General features: G+C 41.9%; 1 protein-coding gene across 1 annotated transcript in view; it reads right to left on the bottom strand.

Annotated features, from left to right (window-relative positions):
• Positions 1-9,217: 9,217 nt before the first annotated feature.
• The window catches only part of MALRD1 (MAM and LDL receptor class A domain containing 1), a 288,505-nt gene continuing 276,052 nt past the window's right edge, over positions 9,218-21,670 (bottom strand). The window contains exons 37-41 of the mRNA XM_069959034.1: positions 19,404-19,486; positions 18,058-18,139; positions 17,084-17,159; positions 15,934-15,996; positions 9,218-9,622 (exon numbers count right to left, since the gene is read on the bottom strand). Coding sequence (XP_069815135.1) covers positions 9,551-9,622; positions 15,934-15,996; positions 17,084-17,159; positions 18,058-18,139; positions 19,404-19,486 — 376 coding nt within the window. The 3' untranslated portion in view covers positions 9,218-9,550. The remainder of the gene's footprint in view (positions 9,623-15,933; positions 15,997-17,083; positions 17,160-18,057; positions 18,140-19,403; positions 19,487-21,670) is intronic.

Here is a 21,670-nt window from a genome sequence, read left to right as displayed (position 1 = left end):
GTAATTTACAAATCTGTATAACTTTCTAGTCCCAGTTGATTTGATAGAAAAAGTAACCACATTTCCCCTTTAAGCCTGGGGCTGAAATGTATGACCAGGAACCACCATGTTGCACGACTACATCAATCATATAAGTGAATGGGGCGGTGTCCACCCCGGGTGAATTTTTTGCAACTGCGAGGTTGCAATGAGACTGCATTCACTGTATGAGTTATGGAGTTGCACTACCAGACAACAGAGTATACAGTGTATGGGGCACTCTTGATTCTTCACCAGCAGATGATGTTGGTGGAGAGAAGGGTTGGGCATATTTTCAATGTCTGACCCTATTGTTCTGGAGGGGATTAGCCACTGCCAGAGATTACCCTTCCGTATAGGAAGCACACATAGAGATTTGAGATGAGCGCAACTTGAGTCAGATCATTTGTTATTTGAATACTGGTGGCTGAAGAAGTTCGATGCAGAATCGGGAAAACATGGATACAGTCATAGGCCATAGGCTATATTTATGTTTTCCAGGCATCAAACTTCTTCCGCCACCGTAACCAAATGGAGTCCGCACATAGGGAGAGATTTATCAAACATGGCGTAAAGTGAAACTGGCTCAGTTGCCCCCAGTAACCAATCAGATTCCACCTTTCATTTTCCAAAGAGTCTGTGAGGAATGAAAGGTGGAATCTGATTGGTTGCTAGGGGCGACTGAGCCAGTTTCACTGTACGCCATGTTTGATAAATCTCCCCAGACTCTGTACTTTGCGCTATGTATGAGACCCGACGCGGCTATCACTTCCTGGTTCCTCGGTTGACATCCACTTCCCTGAAGCATGTGCGGTGAGCGGTATCGGCTCTTCATAAAGCACTAGATTTATCTCCCTTCCATTACACTTGTACAGTTTATTTTCTGCAGATTGGGTTTAATCACACTGAGATTTTGGCACCATCTCCGTAGCAAATAAATGCGATCGGAGTTTTTGTCGCTGCAGAATGACTACATGGACGGTTGCCCAGAAGCCCTTGCTCTGTCTGTGATGGAACAAATGCACTGGTGTCAGGTTGGCGGCTTCATCGTGTAAGCGTCGCGCTTCTCTCCACTATCAGCAATGCATCGGGGATGTGTTAAATCAACATTTTACAAGTGGGATTGTTTATTCCTGGCTGCTTGTAGACTGTAACTTCTGGAATGATGATGAAGAGGATGTGGTGAACCATGACCATGAATGTTTCCAAAAATTGGAAGTGGTATGTTATAATGGAGAGCAACGAAATAAGATGATAAGTGCATAGAGCCAGAAGGCCAGGACATTAGTGATGAGCGAATAGTGAAATATTCGAATATTCAATATTCGTACGAATATCTCCCGAATATTCGATCGAATATTCGATCCCATTAAAGTCTATGGGAACAAGTATTCGATTATTGAAAAACATCTATCTGACCACTTGGAGGTAAAAACCGGAAGCTGGGGGAGTTGAACGCTTATCGAATATTTTTGGAATATTCGGCGAACTATTCGATAATTTTCGATAGATCGAATACCTTACTATTCGTTCGAAAATCTATACGATAGAACAGTATTCGCTCATCACTACAGGACATGTAGAACTGTACGGCTATGACACCTCATGCACACAATAGTATTACAGCTCACACAATCACTGAGCTGTATGGATAACCATTAAAGTCTATGGACCATACTGTAATTCTATAGGCTTTTAATTCCATAAAAACTGAACTTTTTTGGGCAGTATTGGTAAGTTCCATCAGATGCTGTATTACAGAGTTATTGCTTCTAGAGGCCAATATCTCTTTATTTTCAAAAATATATATAGCAACTAGATGTCTCTCTTCCTGTCAAAAAGTGGTCTGTGCTCCTTCCGTACACATATTTAGTCTTTTCTCTGTTCAAAAAAGAGACCAAACACAGGAAGTCCCAGTCCTTTGTGCTCTCACAGACATGGTTTGGTATTAAATGACAGTCATTCCTGAGCATGCACTGAGCAGGACAAGTCTTCATTGTGCATGTGTATAGCTGCGTCCACATTCAGTAGCAGGCAATCCTGGGGGTACTTGCATTGTATGGTCAGCTCTCCTCTGACACAGCACCAAACTTCTGTAACAACACAGTGACATTATACTGACTGAATTGTTACATAACAAAGAGCATTGACTCCTGTTAAGCTGCAGAGCTGATAATAGAATTGGTAAAAGTTAATAGTATAATTAACCTAAGGTAATTGCCTTCAGGTGATATACAACCTGCATGATGAACAGGGGTCTTTCCTTGCGTGGGTGCACAAAGGACTAGGACTTCCTGTGTGTTCCTTTTGTCTCTTTTTTGCTACAGAGAAAAGACCAAAAATCACTAAGGAAAGAGCTTGAAGCGCAGTTTGGCCATATGTATAACACTGATGTAAACTATGAAAACACACAAACAAAAAAATAAATATAAAGCAAGTACATTACAAAGCTGATTTTCTTAAAAAAAAAAAAAAACTTTTTTGCAACCGTGCCTCATTAAAGCATACATCTATACCCAGAGATTGTGTTCTGCAGGTGAAGAAAAGATCACAGATATAACAGAAAACACTAAGATGCTAAAGTCATGATTTGACTGCAGCATCTAAAGGGTTAAACTACCACATTGATAATTTCTCTGTTCCTGTTAGATCTGTTAGATTGTGAGCCTGGCTCCCATGAGACTGTTAAGCTCCTGTAACTGGTAAAGGTGACCTGTGTCTGGCTATATGTGCCTTGCAATTTAAAGTGTCACTGTTGTTTAAATTTTTCATGCAGAAATCAATAGTACAGGCAATTTTAAGAAATTTTGTAATTGGGTTTATTAGCTGAAAAATGCATTTTTATCATGAAAAAGCATTTTGAGATGAGGCACCAAAACAGGACAACAAAGAGTTAATTTACAGCTACATCACTGAGCTATCTCCTCTGAAGTCAGCACTGACCTCTCTGACCTCTGAATACCGGCTTTTACACAGCTCACACTATGTAATCCTTTGTTCTCTGCTCTCTGCTGCCGACTAATCTCCCTTCTCCCCCCTCCCCTCTCCTCTCTTTTAGGCTATATTCGCACACCCATTGTGGTTTTATGTTCTGTCCGCAATTGCGGACAGAACAACGGACGTGTGAATATAGCCTTAGGCTATGTTCACACTACGTATATGTCCGGCCGCATATTTTACGCGGCCGGACATATACGTGTGAAACTCCGGCCAGGGATTTACATAAGTTGCTGCCGGCTACGTACGGTCCGCGAATTTACGCCCATAGTCTACGCTTTTTTTTTAAGCTTCCCGAGCGCCGTACGTACCGATCTGACAGCGGTCTTTTACTTGGATATCTTCTGCTAGCCCCGGACACCCCACAGAACCTTTTGGATCGGCAAATCAAAGTGCAAAAATGAAGAAATCACCACTCCGTACGGGACCGCATGTTACGCTACGGGCGTAAGTTACAGCATTTCCGTCCTGAAACAATGGTCTGGTTAATTTTTTACGGCGCCGCATACGATCCCGGCGTAAAAATTCGTACATAGTGTGAACTGTGCAGCCGTAGATCGTATACTTTCCATTGTACGCAAACTACGTAAATCTCCGGGCGCTTATTCACGGAACGCGCTACGGCCGGAAGCTTACGTAGTGTGAACGTAGTCTTAGAGTGTCCACCTAGTACAGTCATGTAAAACTCTGGCCATTATTTTTGGCCCACCAGGCAATTCAGAGTTTGAATTACATCTGGCCCGCCATGGCTACTATAAACGAGACTATGGGGCAGGGCTGGCTACTATATGAGACTATGGGGGTGGGTTGGCTACTATATGAGACTATGGGGGTGGGTTGGCTACTATATGAGACTACAGGGGAGGCCTGGCTACTATATGAGACTAATGGGGAGGGCTGGCTACTGTAGAAGACTATTTTGGAGGACTCCCTGATGAAGCTAGGCAAGCGAAACAGCGTTGGAGTATGAGGTGGGGGACTAGTGGACTGGGACCTGTGTCATATACTGGTAACTACTATTGCCATCCATATGTATTTGTTTATATATATATATATATATATATATATGTGTGTGTGTGCTTCCTATTAGCGTACAGTAGCAACTGGCACTTGCACTTTTTTACTATGCACTTTATGCTGGATGAATTAAAGTATACAGTTTACAATATTAGGCTATGTTCACACTACGTATGAGACCGGCTGTTCCGTGACCGGACTTTGTCCAATTTTTTATGGTGGTGGCTGGTGAGAAGAAGCTGCTTCCTGTGCTCTGCTTCTTATTGGGAGGTCAGTACAATAATGGGAATTGTTCTTCCACATAGATACATAATGTTACTTTGTAGGACAATGATTATTGTAAGATGTTCTTCAATCAGGAACCTGCCCAACAAGCACGGTATTATAACGGCAGTGTTACCTTCTGTAATTTCTAGACATTCCTTTTTATTACAGAATAAAACCCTCCTGAGTGGCCTATAAATGTGTTTCATAAGAATTTCTAATTTAATGTTAATATCTTGTATCAGTTCAATACATGAGAGCGGGGGGAACACCGGCAGTGATATAGACCTCCGCTATGAAACAACTGGAATCAATACACAGAATGGAGAAAGGTCCCGAGCTGTAATCCTGCCTAAATCGCCTCTCATACGGTGAGCGCCGCAGCAGAGATTTTGGCTAATTTGGAATTTTCACCTTGTTTATTTTCTGTTCATGTTGATACATTGTAATTATCACCGCGGTAGATCTTTTATAATTGTTCATTTTCATATGTGAGTTTTCATATAATTTTCCTACTGTGAAGCCGGGAAGCAAATTTGTAAATATGGAACCCGAGGATAAAACAAAGGTTTTCTATGTGAGTGTCTTAAAGAGGCAGACACCATTATGGAACAGTACGAGTAAGATGTCTTAAAGGGGTGATTTTTAAAAAAGTTATAGTCTGATCCTAGTGCAGGGATAAGGGACCTTCAGCCCTCCAGCTGTTTCAAAATGACAATTCCTAGCATGCATGATGGGAATTGTAGGACTAAAGGTTCCTCATCACCGTCCTAGTGTAAATATCCATTGGAATGGAGAAATAGAAAAAAAAAAAACATATTTGCCAATGCCCGCTTCCCGCAGCTCTTTATCATAACCATCTTGTCCACCAATCTTCTCTCTCCATCCTGCTTCCAAAGCAAGTACTTAGGAGGAGAACCTGCTGGCTCAGTCAATCCCTGGCCACAGCGATGTCCCGTCTTGGCCAGTGATTGGCTCAGGTGAAAGGTTCCCCTCCCAATAACTTGTTTCAGAAGCAGAAAGAAGATGGACTGGACCTGTTTCTTTTTTCTATGCGTTAATTCTTATTGCTTGTTCTGTCAGTAGCATCAATCACTTCCATTCTAAGTACTGAGCATGTGTGACCACCAACGACTGGTTTATATAGGGGTTGGGTGATAGAGTGACAGTTGGCTGCGTTTTTGCTTTTTGCGTTTTCTCCTGCTGTTGCTGCTATTTCTACTAAACAATACCTAAAAATCTGATTATGTGAACTAGGGATGGTCCAAACCTGCCGAGATTCGGGTTCGTATGAACCCGAACGCTCGGCATCAGATTCCCGCTGTCTGCCCGTGCAGCGGGTGGATACAGCGGGAGGACCGCCTGGAAAACTGGGATACAGCCTATGGTTATGAGTCTGAGTGTTAAGACCACAACTGTTTAGTCCAGTCTGGATGTTCCTCCCCCCCCCCCCATAAATTATGGCGCCGTCCAGGTCACATAACACAGAGTAGGGAGAGAAATGCATGGTAGCACAGACTACTCTCAATCTGATCGGTCAGGGTCTAACCCTCTTACCCCAACTGATCAAAACTTGTGACATGTCAAAAGCTTTTTTTCCAGTGACAGCTACACTTTTAAGGCTGCTGTTATTCCTTACTGCTGCTCTTATTTCCTTTATGCTCAGAGCACCTTGCTAAGCCAGTGCATCAGTAACCCCTTCTTCCACAATATGATTTTTAGAATAGTATACTGTATAAATGATCTACCTGGACTGTTTCAGCCTGTTCTGTGCTTAGGGTAAGCCTTTCCTTACTGCCCTGCTCTTCTGCTAACATAGCACCTTACAATAGTCTCTGTATGCTGCACATAATAAGCAAGAAAAATTGCGTTTTTAATGGGATAAAAATCAATGTTTATTCAATATATTAAAGACATTTAAAAGCAGAAAATTGCTGTGAATGTATAAACATACGATAACAAGCGAAAAATGCATCCCGGAACCCTGCTGACGACAGGAAAAATCATAGGGATGCCCAGACAAATGCATGTATAGGAATTTATGGCACTGTGGTGGTCATGCATAATGCATGTTGTAAAGTGACAAAAAGTAATACGTGCAGTGTTGCTGAATAGGTGCATAGGCAAATGAATAAATGTATATGTGATGGTATGCCGGTGAAATAGTTATATGAGCAGCTGAAAAGAGCTGGACCGTATAATAGGGATATGGTAAATGAAGGCAAAGCCCTTCACATGAATCATGTACAGTTACATGTCCTCTTAACCGAGGATCCAAAAGAAGAAGAAGAAAACCCAGGGTACTCAGAAAAAAAAAAAAGATTTTAAATCAACTGGTGTCAGAAATTTATACAGATTTGTAATTTTTTCTATTTAAAAAACAAGTTTTTCAGTACTTATCAGCTGCTGTATGTCCTGCAGAAAGTGGTGTATTCTTTCCAGTCTGACACAGTGCTCTCTGCTGCCACCTCTGTCCATGTCAGGAACTGTCCAGAGTAGGAGTAAATCCCCATAAAAAAAAAGCTCTTCCGCTTGGGACAATTCCTGGCATGGACAGAGGTGGCAGCAGAGAGCACTGTGTCAGACTGGAAAGAAAACACTACTTCCTGCAGGGTACTAAAAGACTAGAAGCTATATGCCATACTTTTTATACACCAGGACTATATCTTTGGGTTATACTTGTTGGATGTTTCCCAGCATATACAGTGAACAGATTACAGACCAGTGTTTGAAGAATAAAAAGAAAAATATATAAAGAACACATAAAGAGCCACATCCCCCAACTCCCCAGCAAAAGATGAGAAAAGGCAGAAAAAAAAAAACATCTTTTACCAGGGTTAAAATATTGAGCGGGAAATCGAACACATGTACATTCCCCAACATGAAACTGCTGCGGTTCACTGAGATGGTTCCCTTGATGTAGTGAACTTTCATGCCGTACGTTCTCTTAGATATTTCATTCCCTATGTCAGAGCGGCACAACTATCGCTTGTCTCATGTCTCGTGGATGTTTAGCTGCTCAGATTGTTGACAATTTCTAGCTCTGGTTTCTTTATTTTGAAGGTAATTGAAGAAACTACATGAGGCGGCATATTCTTAGCCCTCTGCATTGAAATCTATAAGAGCTACAGGGGTAGCCGAGGTATCGACTCCCTATACATAGTATTGATAAGACTTGCCGAACTGTTCAGGTTCTGCAACTCTCTCTAAACCTGAATGCTCGGCATTTGACTCCCGCCGTCTGGAGTAGTTGGATGCAATAGGCCATAGGTTGTATCCATGTTTTCCTAGCAGCCCTAGGGAGGCATCCAACTTCTCCAATAGCATGAAAGGACTAGGACCGCAGCCTCCCTGTGAACTCTCACCGGAGAAGTTAAACGATGGAATGATCCAATCCACAAAAAGCAATCACAGGCTTTTTGGGCACAGGTCGTCTACAAAGTACAAGGGGCCATCACCATAAAAACATTTATTAAAAGGTATATTAAAAAAAAATAGACTTTTTGCACAATGCGTTTCAAGGCTGTACTGGCCCCTTTTTCAGGTTCATGCTATTCACCTGAAGAAGGGGCCAGTACGGCCTTGAAACTCGTGCGAAAGTCTGTTTTTTATATTCATTTTAATAAATGTTTAAATGGTCATTACATCTTGCTCTTTGTGGATCAAAGGACTGGAGAGCAATCCTGAGCAGGCATATTAGAAATGTGGTTGTCATCATGAGACAACTCCTCTTATTGACTTAGCACCTGTTTCTCCAAGTGATGCCTGAAACAGTGGTCCAAAAAATTTGTAGAGGCACAAGGCACAGCTGTACAACTGTAAAGCATAGTTTTCTTTGTGTTAGGCTTAATGAGGATTTATTCCTTAGTGGGGCATAAAAGAGGGGACTAGTGATCTGTAGGGGCCACTGTAACTATATAGGGCCAGAGAGAAGGACATTTTAGTTTAGCAATAGGATATGAAGTTTGTGTCCACAAAGGAGGATATGAAATAGGATATGAAGTTTTGCATTGGGCACAATGAGGTAATTATTCCCTCACACGCAAGAGGGAGCAAGTGTTCTGTGGGGCATTACTATATAGGGGGCACTGAGAAGGACATTGTGAGTTACAGCTACAAGATGGTGATATGTGTGAAAAATCTTCTTCCAGTTATAAAAAAAATCATACAGATATGCAGTTGGCACTACATTCTTGTTCACATGATGGGCCAATTATGTAAAATGATACAAAAAATTACAGCGGTGGTGCTGACCAAAATAACAAGGCACAGTAATATCCATCCAATATAGAGGAATGCTCAATCTTCTGAATAAACTTTATTTTGTAAAAACCGCAGTGACACAGTGGGGAGTCACATGGGCAGACGCTGCAAAAAAAGCAGTTACAAGCCTGTTTCACACGTTCCGCACTTCCACGGACTGTAAGCACAGAAGTCTGTGAAACCGCGGAACGCGCGAAACAGGCTTGTAAATGCTTTTTTTGTAATGTCTGCCCATGTGAATCCACCCTGTCACTGTGTTTTCTACAAAATAAAGTTTATTCAGAAGATTCAGCATTTGGTGAGTGGCGACCCTTTTTTCTCTATATTGGATGCATCTTCTTTCAGTTATGGTGGACTGAATACAGATGTGAATTAATCCAACTAGAAAAAGCGTCACCTGTGAGACACTGGATGTACCTGTATTATAGTCAGTTTTCAGGGTGTAGAACTAAAATGAGACCATTATTATTTATATAGGTATTAACAACTGCATCTAATCCTGCTGTAGATGTACTATTTTTATCCTAGAGAGCTAAGGAGCCAAAGCTGAACCTTTACACCTATGCCCCTATGTAGATGCATATATTTTCTATGCAGAAAACAAAGGGACTGTATTAATATGTGAATAATATTCAAGAAACTCAAACCACACACCAAGAAGGTTTATATATGATTTAATTATATTGCGGCCGCCGCCATAATGATTCGATTTGTGACATGTATAGAACCAATATAAAGGGAGATGAATTTATTCCATGCGGTAATGTTTGGCTCAGACAATATCTGCCAGGAACACATCCATTCGCTGATGTTATTACCCGCGAGCCAGTGGCGTGTATTAACATCCACCGCACACAAACCATTTATTACCTACTTTGTCTGTCTGGAACAGCAGGTGGTATTTACATTAACTATCGCAGGAGCTGTAAATGATATTATAATTTATCTCTAGAAAATTTCTGCTCGGAATAAGATGACTGTGACATGGAAATTACAGGTTTTCTTCCTTTTTGCCATATAGAGGGTTGGAGAATCCGCAGGCCTTCCGCTCCTTAGGGGAATCCTACAGGATGAAAAATATGATTAGAATTTTTTTCTTTCCTCTGTTATGTCATATGCATAAAATCTACATGAAATAAGTAAATGGTGTATGCTTAGACACTACCGATTTGTAAGCTCTCCTGTCATGACTGTTAAAAGGATTATCCAGGCTTACAAAAACATGGCCACTTTCTTCCAGAATCTTGTCCTTGGTTGGGTGTGGATTCTGCATCTAAGTTCCATTGATATGAATGAAGCTGGTTTGCAATACCGCACAAAACCTAAGGACAGGGTGGTGCTGTTTATGCAAGAAGGTAGCTGTGTTTTTTCTACTCCTGAATAACCCCTTTAACACCTTTCCGCCACATACAGTTTTTGTGTTTTCAATTTTTAGTTTTATGTTGATGTGTGAATTTTTTTAATTGCAGGTTATAGTGTTGATTCAGGGATTCACTATGATTGGCAGATTTCAAGCCAGGAAGGAATTTGCTTCCTAAAATAAGGAAAATTAGACTGGATTAGAATGCCTCTGGATCAACGCTATAGGGTAATAGGCATAACTGGATTGACATATATATTTTTTTTTCACCCTTACAAACTATGTTACTTGTGCCTTCATTTAAAAGGGTTATCCAGGATTAGAAAAAAAATTGCTGCATTTATTTAAAAAAGAATGCCCCCCTCCCCCTCTCCTCAGTTTGTATATAGTATTGTGTGGTGCCCCACCACAAGTTTCTGGTCTTTACACCCCTTGCAAAAGTCTGTACTCCAAAGTAAAAGTGATAATGAAGTAGTACCTAGGTTTTGCCACTAGATGTTGCTAGTATGTATATTGTGTACCTAAGTATTGCGCAGCTGTATGCAACTCTCTTCTCACCCACTCACAGCACACCTTACAAATGCTGTAGAAGGAAGTCACATGGGGAGAGGAAGTATAGGCACACCTTAGTGAGTCTTACTCTGGCTTTGGTAGAGGAAGGACACAAGCCAGAACCTTCCCTGTAAGAGCCAAGGAGGACCCTGGCTTATGCCAGTGTTCTGGTTGGTCCCTGTAGAGAACAGACACACATGAGCCACCTTAGCATTTGTTTCTTGAAAGCATAATCTCTACACGCTATGCAGTGCTGAACACCTACTTAGAAAAGACAAGTCAGGGATCACCTCAACCCACATCGAGAACCGGTCTAAAAGTGCAGTAGCCAACATAGGAAAAGAACTGATCCGGATAGAGCAAAGTTGCTAGACCCCTACGTACTCTATCTCGTAGTGCGGGTGTCATCAAAGAACTCTGACAACTCTGCTCATCCTAGGTAACAAGGTCTGGGGCTTGTGTCACCCTCTATGACGGATTACCCCAAACTGGTGGGTCAATGGTGGTGCAAAGACCAAAGAGTCAAAACACGGGCACAAGTATTCTCTCTACTCTCAAGCATTCTACTTATTCTCCGTCTAAAGTTCCAGCAGAGTACATTTCTACCCTGGCTTGGGACTCTCTCGACATCCTCCTCTCTGCTACTCTGAACCTCTTCTACCTCTCAGCACGCAACTCAGTCAGTACAACTGAATTCTGTCTAAACTCCCAGCACAGATTGGGTCGCTAAAGATTCAAGGATATTATCAGGTCAAGGTCCTACTGTATATCATTGTATTAAGCCTTCCTGCCGTAAAGAAGAAGTTTATTTATTTTAATTGGACTCAGTGGTTATTCACTAAGCACCTACACAGCCATTGCATCTTCCTTGGGTCATCTCCCCTTTCTGTGGGGACCGGTACTAATAGTCCGGGTGGGTCCTAACTCCACTCCGGACCACCGTGATAATTGCCCAAGGGACCCCCAAACAGCCCGTCAGGCTACTGACCACAGGGGAAAGGGAATAGCCATCCTACTTAAACTAAGAGCAGGTCTGCCACCATACCTGTGTGCCCAACCGGCACTGGCATCACAACAACTTAACATCTGTCTGAGCTTTATTCCGACCAACCACCATAGAAGTGGCATCACACTTTACCACCTAGAAAGTGACTGGTTGAGCGTACACCTCAATTGCAGCTCTATTTGCTTCAGTGGAACTGAGCTGCAATACCACACGTAGACTGAGGATCAGGGTGGCACTGTTTCTGTTTTTCTAATCCTGGATAACCCCTTAAATGTGCCATGTAATCTATTTAAAAACGATTACAGAAACACCAAATTCGTATTGATTTTGTCTTGTCTTATCACAATCACAAAGTCTTTTGCTATATGGCAACTGACCATGTGGCACACTACCACTGCATGTGGACCCAGCCCATCAGCCTCTACTGTATCAACATGCCCAACAATTTCCAATATATAGATTGTTTAATTAAATGACCTTTATAAACATAAACTGATCCTGACGAAATTAGCAGATTGTATGAGTATAGTCAGCTTTAGGATAACCCTTTCTATGCTTATTGTCACTGCCTGGTAATGCATGCTGACAAAAGTATTGGGGGATGGGAACTAATAACAACAGAGATGATCATAGACCCATACATTAGCCATATGGTTGTATAGACCCATAATTCGCCTCCTATAGTCTACAGTGTTTGGCCGTGCCTCTCTATGCTACCTGCTCAGAAAAGCGGCTGCCATTTATCATTCTAATTGAGCCTTTCGGATGATAAACTGAGTAAAATATCTCGACTAGATCATCACGGCTGTGGAATTGCTTTTCCTTAATGATCTTGTATTGATCTGGAGCTGCATGATGTTTTCTTCTTCATTTATGTCTAAAACTAAATCTAAATTCTTTATATTTCTTACCAACAGGGACATAGTTTGTTTAAGAGGTGGTAGTTGTTCCAAAGCCCTAGTGTCTGAGGGGGGCCAAAGGTTTCTGACAAAAAAAACAAAACACCAGGATATGATTGGTGGGGATTATAGCAAACAAGGTATACTCACCCTCCTCACTACCCCTCTGCTGCTGCGCCAATGCTCCAGGATGTCTGCTGGTATGGCCTCTTTTTGGTTTCTGTGATTTGCTGACTACACAGGAACTGCCCTGCACAGCCAATCAGTGGCCTCAGCAGTGCCCCACCTCAAGGCTAAGAAAGTTAGTTCCTGCCTTCCAGCATACCACAGGAACCAAGAAGAGGCCATGACCTTGAGCATTGGCGCAGCAGCTATTAGGGAACAAGGTGGGCGAGTATAGCTGGTTCATTACTTTTACAATACTCTTTGCCTTTACAACCCCACTGAGGCCATGTTCAGACATGACGTTCAGACTTTTTTCAGATTTTCAATGTGTGACTATATTAGTGACTTGTGGTTTGACACCCCCACCCCCACCACCACCAATTCAAAGGTATGGTTTTTCTCTTTAAAAAAAAAGAAAAAGAAAAAAAAGAGATGGTTTATGCTCCTCCAGTACGGTAGTTAGCCTCCATACTGCATGTCCCACTGTTGTTAGACTCCTATACTGTAAGCTCCCCTGTAGATAGGCCTTCATACTGTATACATCCCCTCTCTCCTCTTCCCCCATTCTCTGTATATCCCCTCCTCTGAAGTTGTCCCCCCATACTGTATTTGCCCTACTCTGTAGTTCTTCCCCCATACTGTATACATTTCCCCTCTACAGGTAGTCCCCATACTGTATACCCCCCTCCCCCCTCTGTAATTGTTCCCCCATACAGTATACATTCCCCCTTCTGCAGGTAGCCCCCCATACTTTATACTTTCCTCCCTTCTTTGTAATTGATCCCCCATACAGTATACATTCCCCCTCTGCAGGTCGCCCCCATACTGTATACCTCCCTCCCCCTCTGTATGAACCCTCTGTTACCCCATTTTCAATGTCCCCTACTGTGCATTTTCTTACCCCTCCTGCCTCTCCTGCAGCTTGTGTTGAGCAGGTGGGGGCGGAGCATAAGAACTCTGATGCTCAGTCACCCAGTGTCCGGAATCTGGTCAGCTGACTATAGCTTATATTTGGAATAGGGCTTATATTTCAAGTCTTCTCCCCCCCCCCCCCCCCCCCACAAAAAAAAAAAAAAAAAAAAAGGCAAGGTAGGTCCTATTTTTGGAGGTTTGATTTTTCTGATAAAAACTGTAGTTGATTAATTTTTAATATAAATCTGAAGACATATTGTAGATCAATACTGTAGATATGCTGCACGTTTTTCACTTCCAAATTTGCAACTTGCCCTAAAATCTTTAGCGGGAAAAAAGTTCCAGTACAAGTGAATGGCATAGGAAACCCCCCATTGACTTATATTCCACTGCACTGTGGACACACATGGAGGAGGGTCCTCTGCATTAGCCGAAGTAGAGATCTGCTATCAGAAAGTGAGACCAACCGCTTATTATTGGAATAGGCGGGAGGCAATACTATGTATGTTTCTGCAGCAATCTGTGCGAAGAACTATATTTGCAACCGGCTAACACTGCTGGAGGGTTCAGAGACTGGTCCCTTGCTGATAGATCGACTCGCTTCTTTATTAAACGGGTCAACAACATTTTTTCTTTTGCATCAAGACGATACTAGATGTGCATAAGGGACCACAAGGAGCGCATCTGCGAGTGGTTGATATAGTGCAGCCTGCCGACTATCAATATCGCTCTTCGTCCTCTTCAGATGAGATCTCTCCACGAAATCACTCATACCCTCCGGTTCATCATTTTAATCTGTGCACTGGAAACAGTCCCTGTGATACTTTGTCAATTACAATCCGCAGATAGCCGTTCCCTACGCAAACAGATAATGCAGGAAAAGGGATGAGACAAGGATGTCCGCGTAACATGGATCCTGTTCTGACCCTACTCAGCAGGGAACAATACGCTCGCCATAGTAAGATCCAGGGTTTGTAGTCTGAAAATTGCAATTTTGAAAAGCGTGACATTGTTGGAAACCTGGGCTTCGGTCTATAATGCACACACAATTCTGAGATACAAAAAGTCAATTGCTTTCTATGGTTTGTTTTCACAGGTCGGTAAAGCAGGTTCTGACGGCCGCTCTTTGTTTACCTACTGATAATTCTGGTTAAATAAGCAAAAAACTTTAGTGCGAAAGAAAAATTCCAGAATATCCAGTGAGTCCGCTCCTCCCCAATGTAAAAAGTTACAGGATACAGTTTTGCTTCCTTTTTACTATTTCAATATATCTAACATGGCGGCTCGGGGAGCCAAGATCTGCCAAGATTTTGCATGGGTTTCCTCCTGGTACTCTGGTTTCCCCCCACACCCAAAAACCCCAATGAATTTAGATTGTGAGATATGATGGGAACAGGGACCAAAATTAACAAACTATGTAAAGTTCTGCGAAATCACTTGGCACTATACAATAATATACACATTACCCAAATTAGCAGGATACACCTGTGCTCCTTTCTTTCCAATTCTATCTGCAGCAGTAATGGTGAGTACATGACCATATTCACACTTATGTTGTTTGGCGGCAGCTTTCTCCGCTGGTGGTACCTGTTGGGTTTTGGGGGGGCAGTTTGGGTTTGGTCCTGTGACATTGGGGTTGCAGGGCCATTCCATGGCCTCCCTTCTCTGTTTGTGCATGCTTTGAGGGGTTAGCGGTCGCTGACCGACACAGTGTGGAGTTAGTGTAGGGACTCATGTGAACCAGGAGACGGGCATGTGTTACATGGGGCAATATGGTTTGATCAAATTATATACCAACATCCTGGCGTTGGTTTTTAAATGTAGCCGAGTGGTATTAGTGTCAGCCATAGGTGTGATGTGCAGCAGCTCCTTTCTCTCCATGTTGTATACAAATAAAAGCATTATTATTATTATCATTAAAGGTGGAGAAACTTATACAGTTCATATGAAGAAAAAGGAGCTAGGAGCTCTTTGTTTAAGTTTTGTAATATGCTCTGTATGAAAAAAAACTGATTTACAAGATCAGGGCTCATGAGCATTGGACCATGATTGCAGGATCAGACTACACAGGGTTTATTTGTAGTCTGTTACCATGGAGATGTATGGCTGCAGACAAAAAAAAGGTATGGGGCTTTTAAGTAAGCATATTTTAAATACCAAATCTTTTTCTTTCATTTCAAACAGTACACAAATTACAAAAGTATACATAGTTTTATGTTATCCAACGTTTGTTTTATTTTTACCATTTTAAAGGGAAAGTATCAGCAGGTTTGGCCAATCTAACCTTCTAATATGCCCCTATTGTGCAGGGGGTGCTGAAAATGAAGATATGTCTCTTACCTTCACCCTCAGTGCTGTTTCATGCAGTTGTTATTGTAATGGTGTCACCGGTAAGGCTGTTAGGAGCACTGCCCCGCCACCAGAATGCTGATTCCCCCCCCCGCACCATTAACAATGTATAATAAATTAACTACATGTACCTCGTGAATGGACTTCCATGGAAAAACACTGATTTGAACATTTGGATGCACATTTTCACAAAACTAAAAAAGTTAAGGGAAAAAAAAAGTTAAAGAAATGAATATATACAATTTTAGGCTATGTTTACACTACGTAAGTTTCCGGCTGTAGCGCGTTCCGTGAATAAGCGGCCGGAGATTTACGTAGTTTGCGTACAATGTAAAGTATACGAAGTACGGCTGCACAGTTCACACTACGTACGAACTTACGCCCGGCGGCGTAAAAAATAAACCAGACCATTGTTTGTGGACGAAAATGCCGTAACTTACGCCCGTAGCGTTACATGCGGTCCCGTACGTAGTGGGGATTTCTTCATTTTTGTGCCGATCCAAAAGGTTCTGTGGGGTGTCCGGGGCTTGGCGAAGATTTCCAAGTAAAAGACCGCTGTCAGATCGCTACGTAGGGTGCTCGGGAAGCGTAAGTAGACTTCGGGCGTAAGTTCGCGGTCCGTACGTAGCCGGCCGCAAGTAGCGTAAATCTCCGGCTGGAGTTTATCGCGTATATGTCCGGCCGCGAAAATATGCGGCCGGACATATACGCAGTGTGAACATAGCCTTATAGTGAAATAATACATAATAAAGGACCAGGAGTTTTCTTTATTTAAAGGTGTATTTCCACAATTGGAATTTATCCTTGTTTGTCCTGATTTGTGGAAATTCCTGGTATAAAAGCAGCAATCTTGCAAATCATGGCAAGACGGTAGCCAAGAGACAATCCACCGCTAAAAACATACGTCTGTTTAGGTGATAACAGGGTTCAAATAAATATGGCTGTCATTGGAAATCAGAAATCACATGGATTTTCATACCAACCATCAAACCAAAGGCTTTCGTCATCATTAACATGACTTTATGTAAAATTTACTAATTTAAACACTGTGCTGTATAGGGTTTTATAATATGCTAATGTGACATGGGACCCTGACCCCACAGCGGAGCATTAGATTAGATGACCTGTTGGATGTAACTTGTTGGATAAAAAAACAAAAAACAAACAAAAAAACATATTTCATAAAAGAATAAGTATGTGAATAAAGACTGAACTGTGCCCTGTTGTTCCTCTATGGCTCTAAGCAAATGTAGTGTAATGGTTGATAAAGATTTTATGCACCTCGTTCTGTGAAGTCGTGCTGCTTCCTGCATAATTTGGATTGGAAAACCCACTGGTAATATCGCCTTTATCTTTCCTGTTGGAGAATAAAATGAAAGGAAGCATCAATTTTAATCACGAGATCATGAAGTTTTAAAGGAAGAGATGTCTAAATGTATTAGACCGTAACAGAGGATTGTTATTCTCCTGCTATTCACATATACGAGTAGAGATGAATGGAAAACAGAATGCAAAAAGTAATGAGGGCCCTGGTATCCAGTCTGAGTCTTATAGGCAGCTTAGGTATACAGGACAGGGACTTGTGGTCTGGATGGTCTAATAAGCAATGGTGGACCAAGTGGTCTTCTTCTGCTGACAATCTTCTACGTTTCTAGGGAAAATAATCCCTAATGCCAATGGTAAACTGGGATCACCCCATTATCTGGAACCTTAGGACACCCCAGGTGGAAGTTTTGTGGATGAATATAAGGTGGCCTTGTTGACTTCTAGAACTTTTAAGTCTTCAAGATATGTTTTTTGCTAGAGGTATAGATATATAGAAGTTCTAATTGGTTTGGTGCCATTAAGATGGTGGTGGTGGGGGGGGGGGTTAACAAATCCCCCACGTTTCTCACCCCTATACTCTGCAAGGAAGTGTGGGCTCTCTCAGTTGGATTCCCAAGTTGTAGCTCCAGAACTGTGGGGTTGAGGCATTAGTAGTGGAGAGGCTGTTACCAGAAGAGAGGCACAAGGGGGTAAAATGACAATTTTACAATTGGGGGTACAAAACAACAGATACCAGAAAGAAAATCCAGAGGGTTCAGCACAAGCATTACCGTATCTTGTCAATGTCAGTATAAGATCAAGAGTCAGAATTCCTTGACATGGCATTCCATGGAGCATGCCATAATTATTTTCTGGTTTCATTTCTAGCAAGTGTTAAAAGTTGTTTGCCAATGTCACGACTATGACTAAAGTAAAGAGAGTCATCTTACCTTTTAAAGAAGTAACAAAAGAAAACAATAAAAACTTCAGTCACTAGAAAAGTCAATCCAACGCCAATACCAATCCATAGACCTGTATGGAAAGAAGCAAGATACCGCGAGTTAGCAAGTTATGTACTGAGAAATTTACAGAGATTTTTTTTTTATTATTTATTGAGAGTCCAAGGAGCACACTCACACCGAAGTGCACAAAACGGTGCAGATGTGCCACACAAAAAAGTGCAACAAGGATGCAGTCTATCACAAGTCCACTCTAAAAAGAGATAGACCCCCAATCAACCACATTCGCTCCCCCTCTGGGGTGGGCCGGGGAGTATCTGCAAGTGTTTGGGGAAAATGTCCTCTTCTGCCAAAGATTAGAGAGGACCAATAGTGCCTGTGGTTCCCACCTGAGCATCAGCCGAAGTGTTCACCAATTAGCAAAACTTTCATAGGATGGCTATCTCCCAAAGGTGCCCCAGGGTTTCAGGGAGGCAAGGAACACAGATTGCCACACATGTACCGTGCTAATTGCTTTCACTTCCGAAATTCCCTTCTGTTTCAGTTCCAGCACCCAGGGCACTTCTGGTACCTGGACTTTTAACCCCCGGCACAGATCCAGAGGGTCATGGAATCTTGCACCAGCCGACTATCCATGCCAACCATCAGCTCAACCCTTATTCCCTCTGTGTGGCTGTCTGCTCCCGAAGAACAGATACTACACTTGATCTTAGCTAAAAGGCCAATATACAGAGATGCTCTAAGATAGAGAATTACAACCAACGTCTTCCATTTTGGAGCCTATAGGAAGTTGTCTTTGGCCACCCAGTCATGGTGAGTACCAATTCTCCTTGTGGAGACTACGAGGTGGTGTAGGGTGTATTACAGTTCAGGCAATGCTTCTTGGGGAAAAACTGTTGTGCACATTATTCTCCTAGGGATGGGAGATAGGAAGCTGCATCTCTAGTGACACCTACTGGAGGGAGTCACCTAGTTATACAAACAATTTTTTTTTTCTGTGCTCCCTTTTCCTGCCTATCTCTAGGTCTATAATAATGAGTAGTCTATTCCCATAGTCATATTTACATACATACATACATACATACATTCCCAAGAAAACATACTTATGGCTTATTCAAAGAATAGACCATCACTGCTTGACCTGTGCAGGTACTGCCTTAGATATTGTGAGATCTGAGGGCCAATATAGCTTTTTGCCAAATTTCCATCAATGGAAAGGAAGTAGCACTTTGGGCTCTTATCTAATATGTTTGCAGCAGACAAAACCAATAATATTAGCTAAAGATGGGTAATGTAACTGAAATAAAGCCGGTGTATTGTACTGCGCATGTTCTTACCAGTGGAATCAGCTTCTGGTGCATGGGGAGATATTCCCGGAGAACTGATATGACATCTTGTTCCATGCCATTGTGCTTTGCATCTAAAAGTGAACAGATCAAGAGGTTTAAAAAATTATATGATGCGTAAATACAGCAACAATAAATTTGAGAAGTCATACATAGGTGTTACAGGACACAAATATGGAGTATATACAGTAAGTAGGTAATGCACTATCTTGGATATTTCGGACATCATGTTTTTTTTTTTGTTTTCTGTGGGAGACAGCTAATGGGCACAAGTGACTAGCCTCCTAAATGCTATCTGAATGGGATTACATACATAATTGTTCATGGAGTTCCAGTTTTAGGAAAATTTCTTTCTGAGACTGGGCTTCCTCTCAGGTGTAGTCCTAACTGGGGCAGAGCATCTCGGGTGAAGTTGTGTTTGGAATGGGGCTGAAGTCATGAAGTCATGATTGGGACATGGCTTTCTACGAGATGAAGTCACGGTTGGGACAGGGCTTCTTATGAGATGAAGTCATGAATTGGGCTTCCTATTAGATGAAGTCATGATTGGGACAGGGCTTCTTATGAAATGAAGTCATGAATAGGGCGGGCTTTATATGAGATGAAGTCATGATTGGGGCGGGGCGTCTTATGAGATGAAGTCATGAATAGGGCTTCCTATGGGATGAAGTCATGATTGGGGCGGAGCTTCTTATGAGATAAAGTCATGAATGGGGCGGGCTTTATATGAGATGATGTTAAGAATGGGGTGGGCTTCATATGAATTGAAGTCATGAATGGGGTGGGGCTTCATTTGAGATGAAGTTGTGGATGGGTTGGGTCTTCCTCTCAGGTCCTGATGTGGTGAAGACTCCTGTTAGGTGAGGTTCTGCCTTAGCAGTGCTTTTCCTTAGAATTTTCCATCTACACTACATGTAATTGCAGGTATGTGAAGAAGGTATTGTAACACTGGTTCCATACCCATACTACCAGGTCCTCTAGCCCCCAACTTGCATTGTTATTTCTGTCCCTTATGATATTCACAGGCGAATTCCGCCATCCACCCAAAGAATTAACATGTCAGTTCTTTTGCCGATGGTAGAATTCGCTGGCGAATATCATTTATTCTATAGAACGGGCGGAATTTCAAGCGGAGGCCGTGCATCGGAATCCGCTTGAAGTCTCTGCGCGGATTCCGTAGTGTGAACATGCCCTTAAATCAAACTGACTTAGTAGCTGAGCTGGCCCACCCCCCAATACTTTGTTATAGCATGTATATACAGTCGTTTAGTGGACTTTCTAATATTCTGAGAAAACTGTATTTATAGTCAGACAGCAGTTCTGAGAGTTTTCCCTATGATTTAGGAGCTTCTCATGTAATATATTTTATATGACAGCTATTACTCAGTGTTATCTATACTATCAGATATATACTGTGGGACTGCAGGAATCCTGTCATATAGCAGAGCTGGCTCATACCTCTCTATATACCGCTGTCTGCAGACTTATACACACACCAGGCTTAGGCAGTAAATCATGATCTGCATAGTGTTGTTTATTACTCTAGATATAGATTTTTATTTTTTTTTAACAATTGCGCTGTGTCCAAGTGATATAGAAGTGACCTGCCTCTGTCCCAATGACATACAAACCACCAGAACCAAAACCAGGTTGTTTGACCCCTTCCAGGCACAGTGATTTGGGGCAAAAACTGTTATTTTGGTTCCTTACAATTTATTTAGTAGTTTATATTTCATTATATTTTTTGGGAAGCATGACCAATAAAAAAAGCTATTCCGGCGCTGGGTATTTTATATGTATGGCAGCGTGCGGGGTAAATGACGTGATCTTTCAGTAGCTCAGAATAAAACTAAGATGAGAAAGTTTTTTAAACTTTTCAAAGAGTTTATTTTTTATTTTTTATATTTGTGATATATACTGTATATATATATATATATATATATATATATATATATATATATATTATATTTTTAGTTATTTTTTTAAACCTTTATTAACCCCTAAATAACCAAGGTCGTAACTGAATGTCCATTTTTGCGGTGCGTTCCCACTCATGGATGTACAGTTATATCCACGCATAAAACGGTCACATAAGCCAATGTCTGTGCCATCCGTGGTGGGGCATAGCTGTAAGTGATAGCAAGGCCCCCCCACAGCTCCCGGGATCCAAGACATACTCAGATCAGAGCAGTTAACCTTATAGATGCTGCGATCAGTGCGAATCTATAGGGAAGAACACAGGAAAAATTCTCTCTCTG

Source organism: Dendropsophus ebraccatus, chromosome 2, assembly GCF_027789765.1.
Source record: "Dendropsophus ebraccatus isolate aDenEbr1 chromosome 2, aDenEbr1.pat, whole genome shotgun sequence".
NCBI lineage: Eukaryota > Metazoa > Chordata > Amphibia > Anura > Hylidae > Dendropsophus > Dendropsophus ebraccatus.
This window is presented reverse-complemented; position numbering and strand designations above follow the sequence as displayed.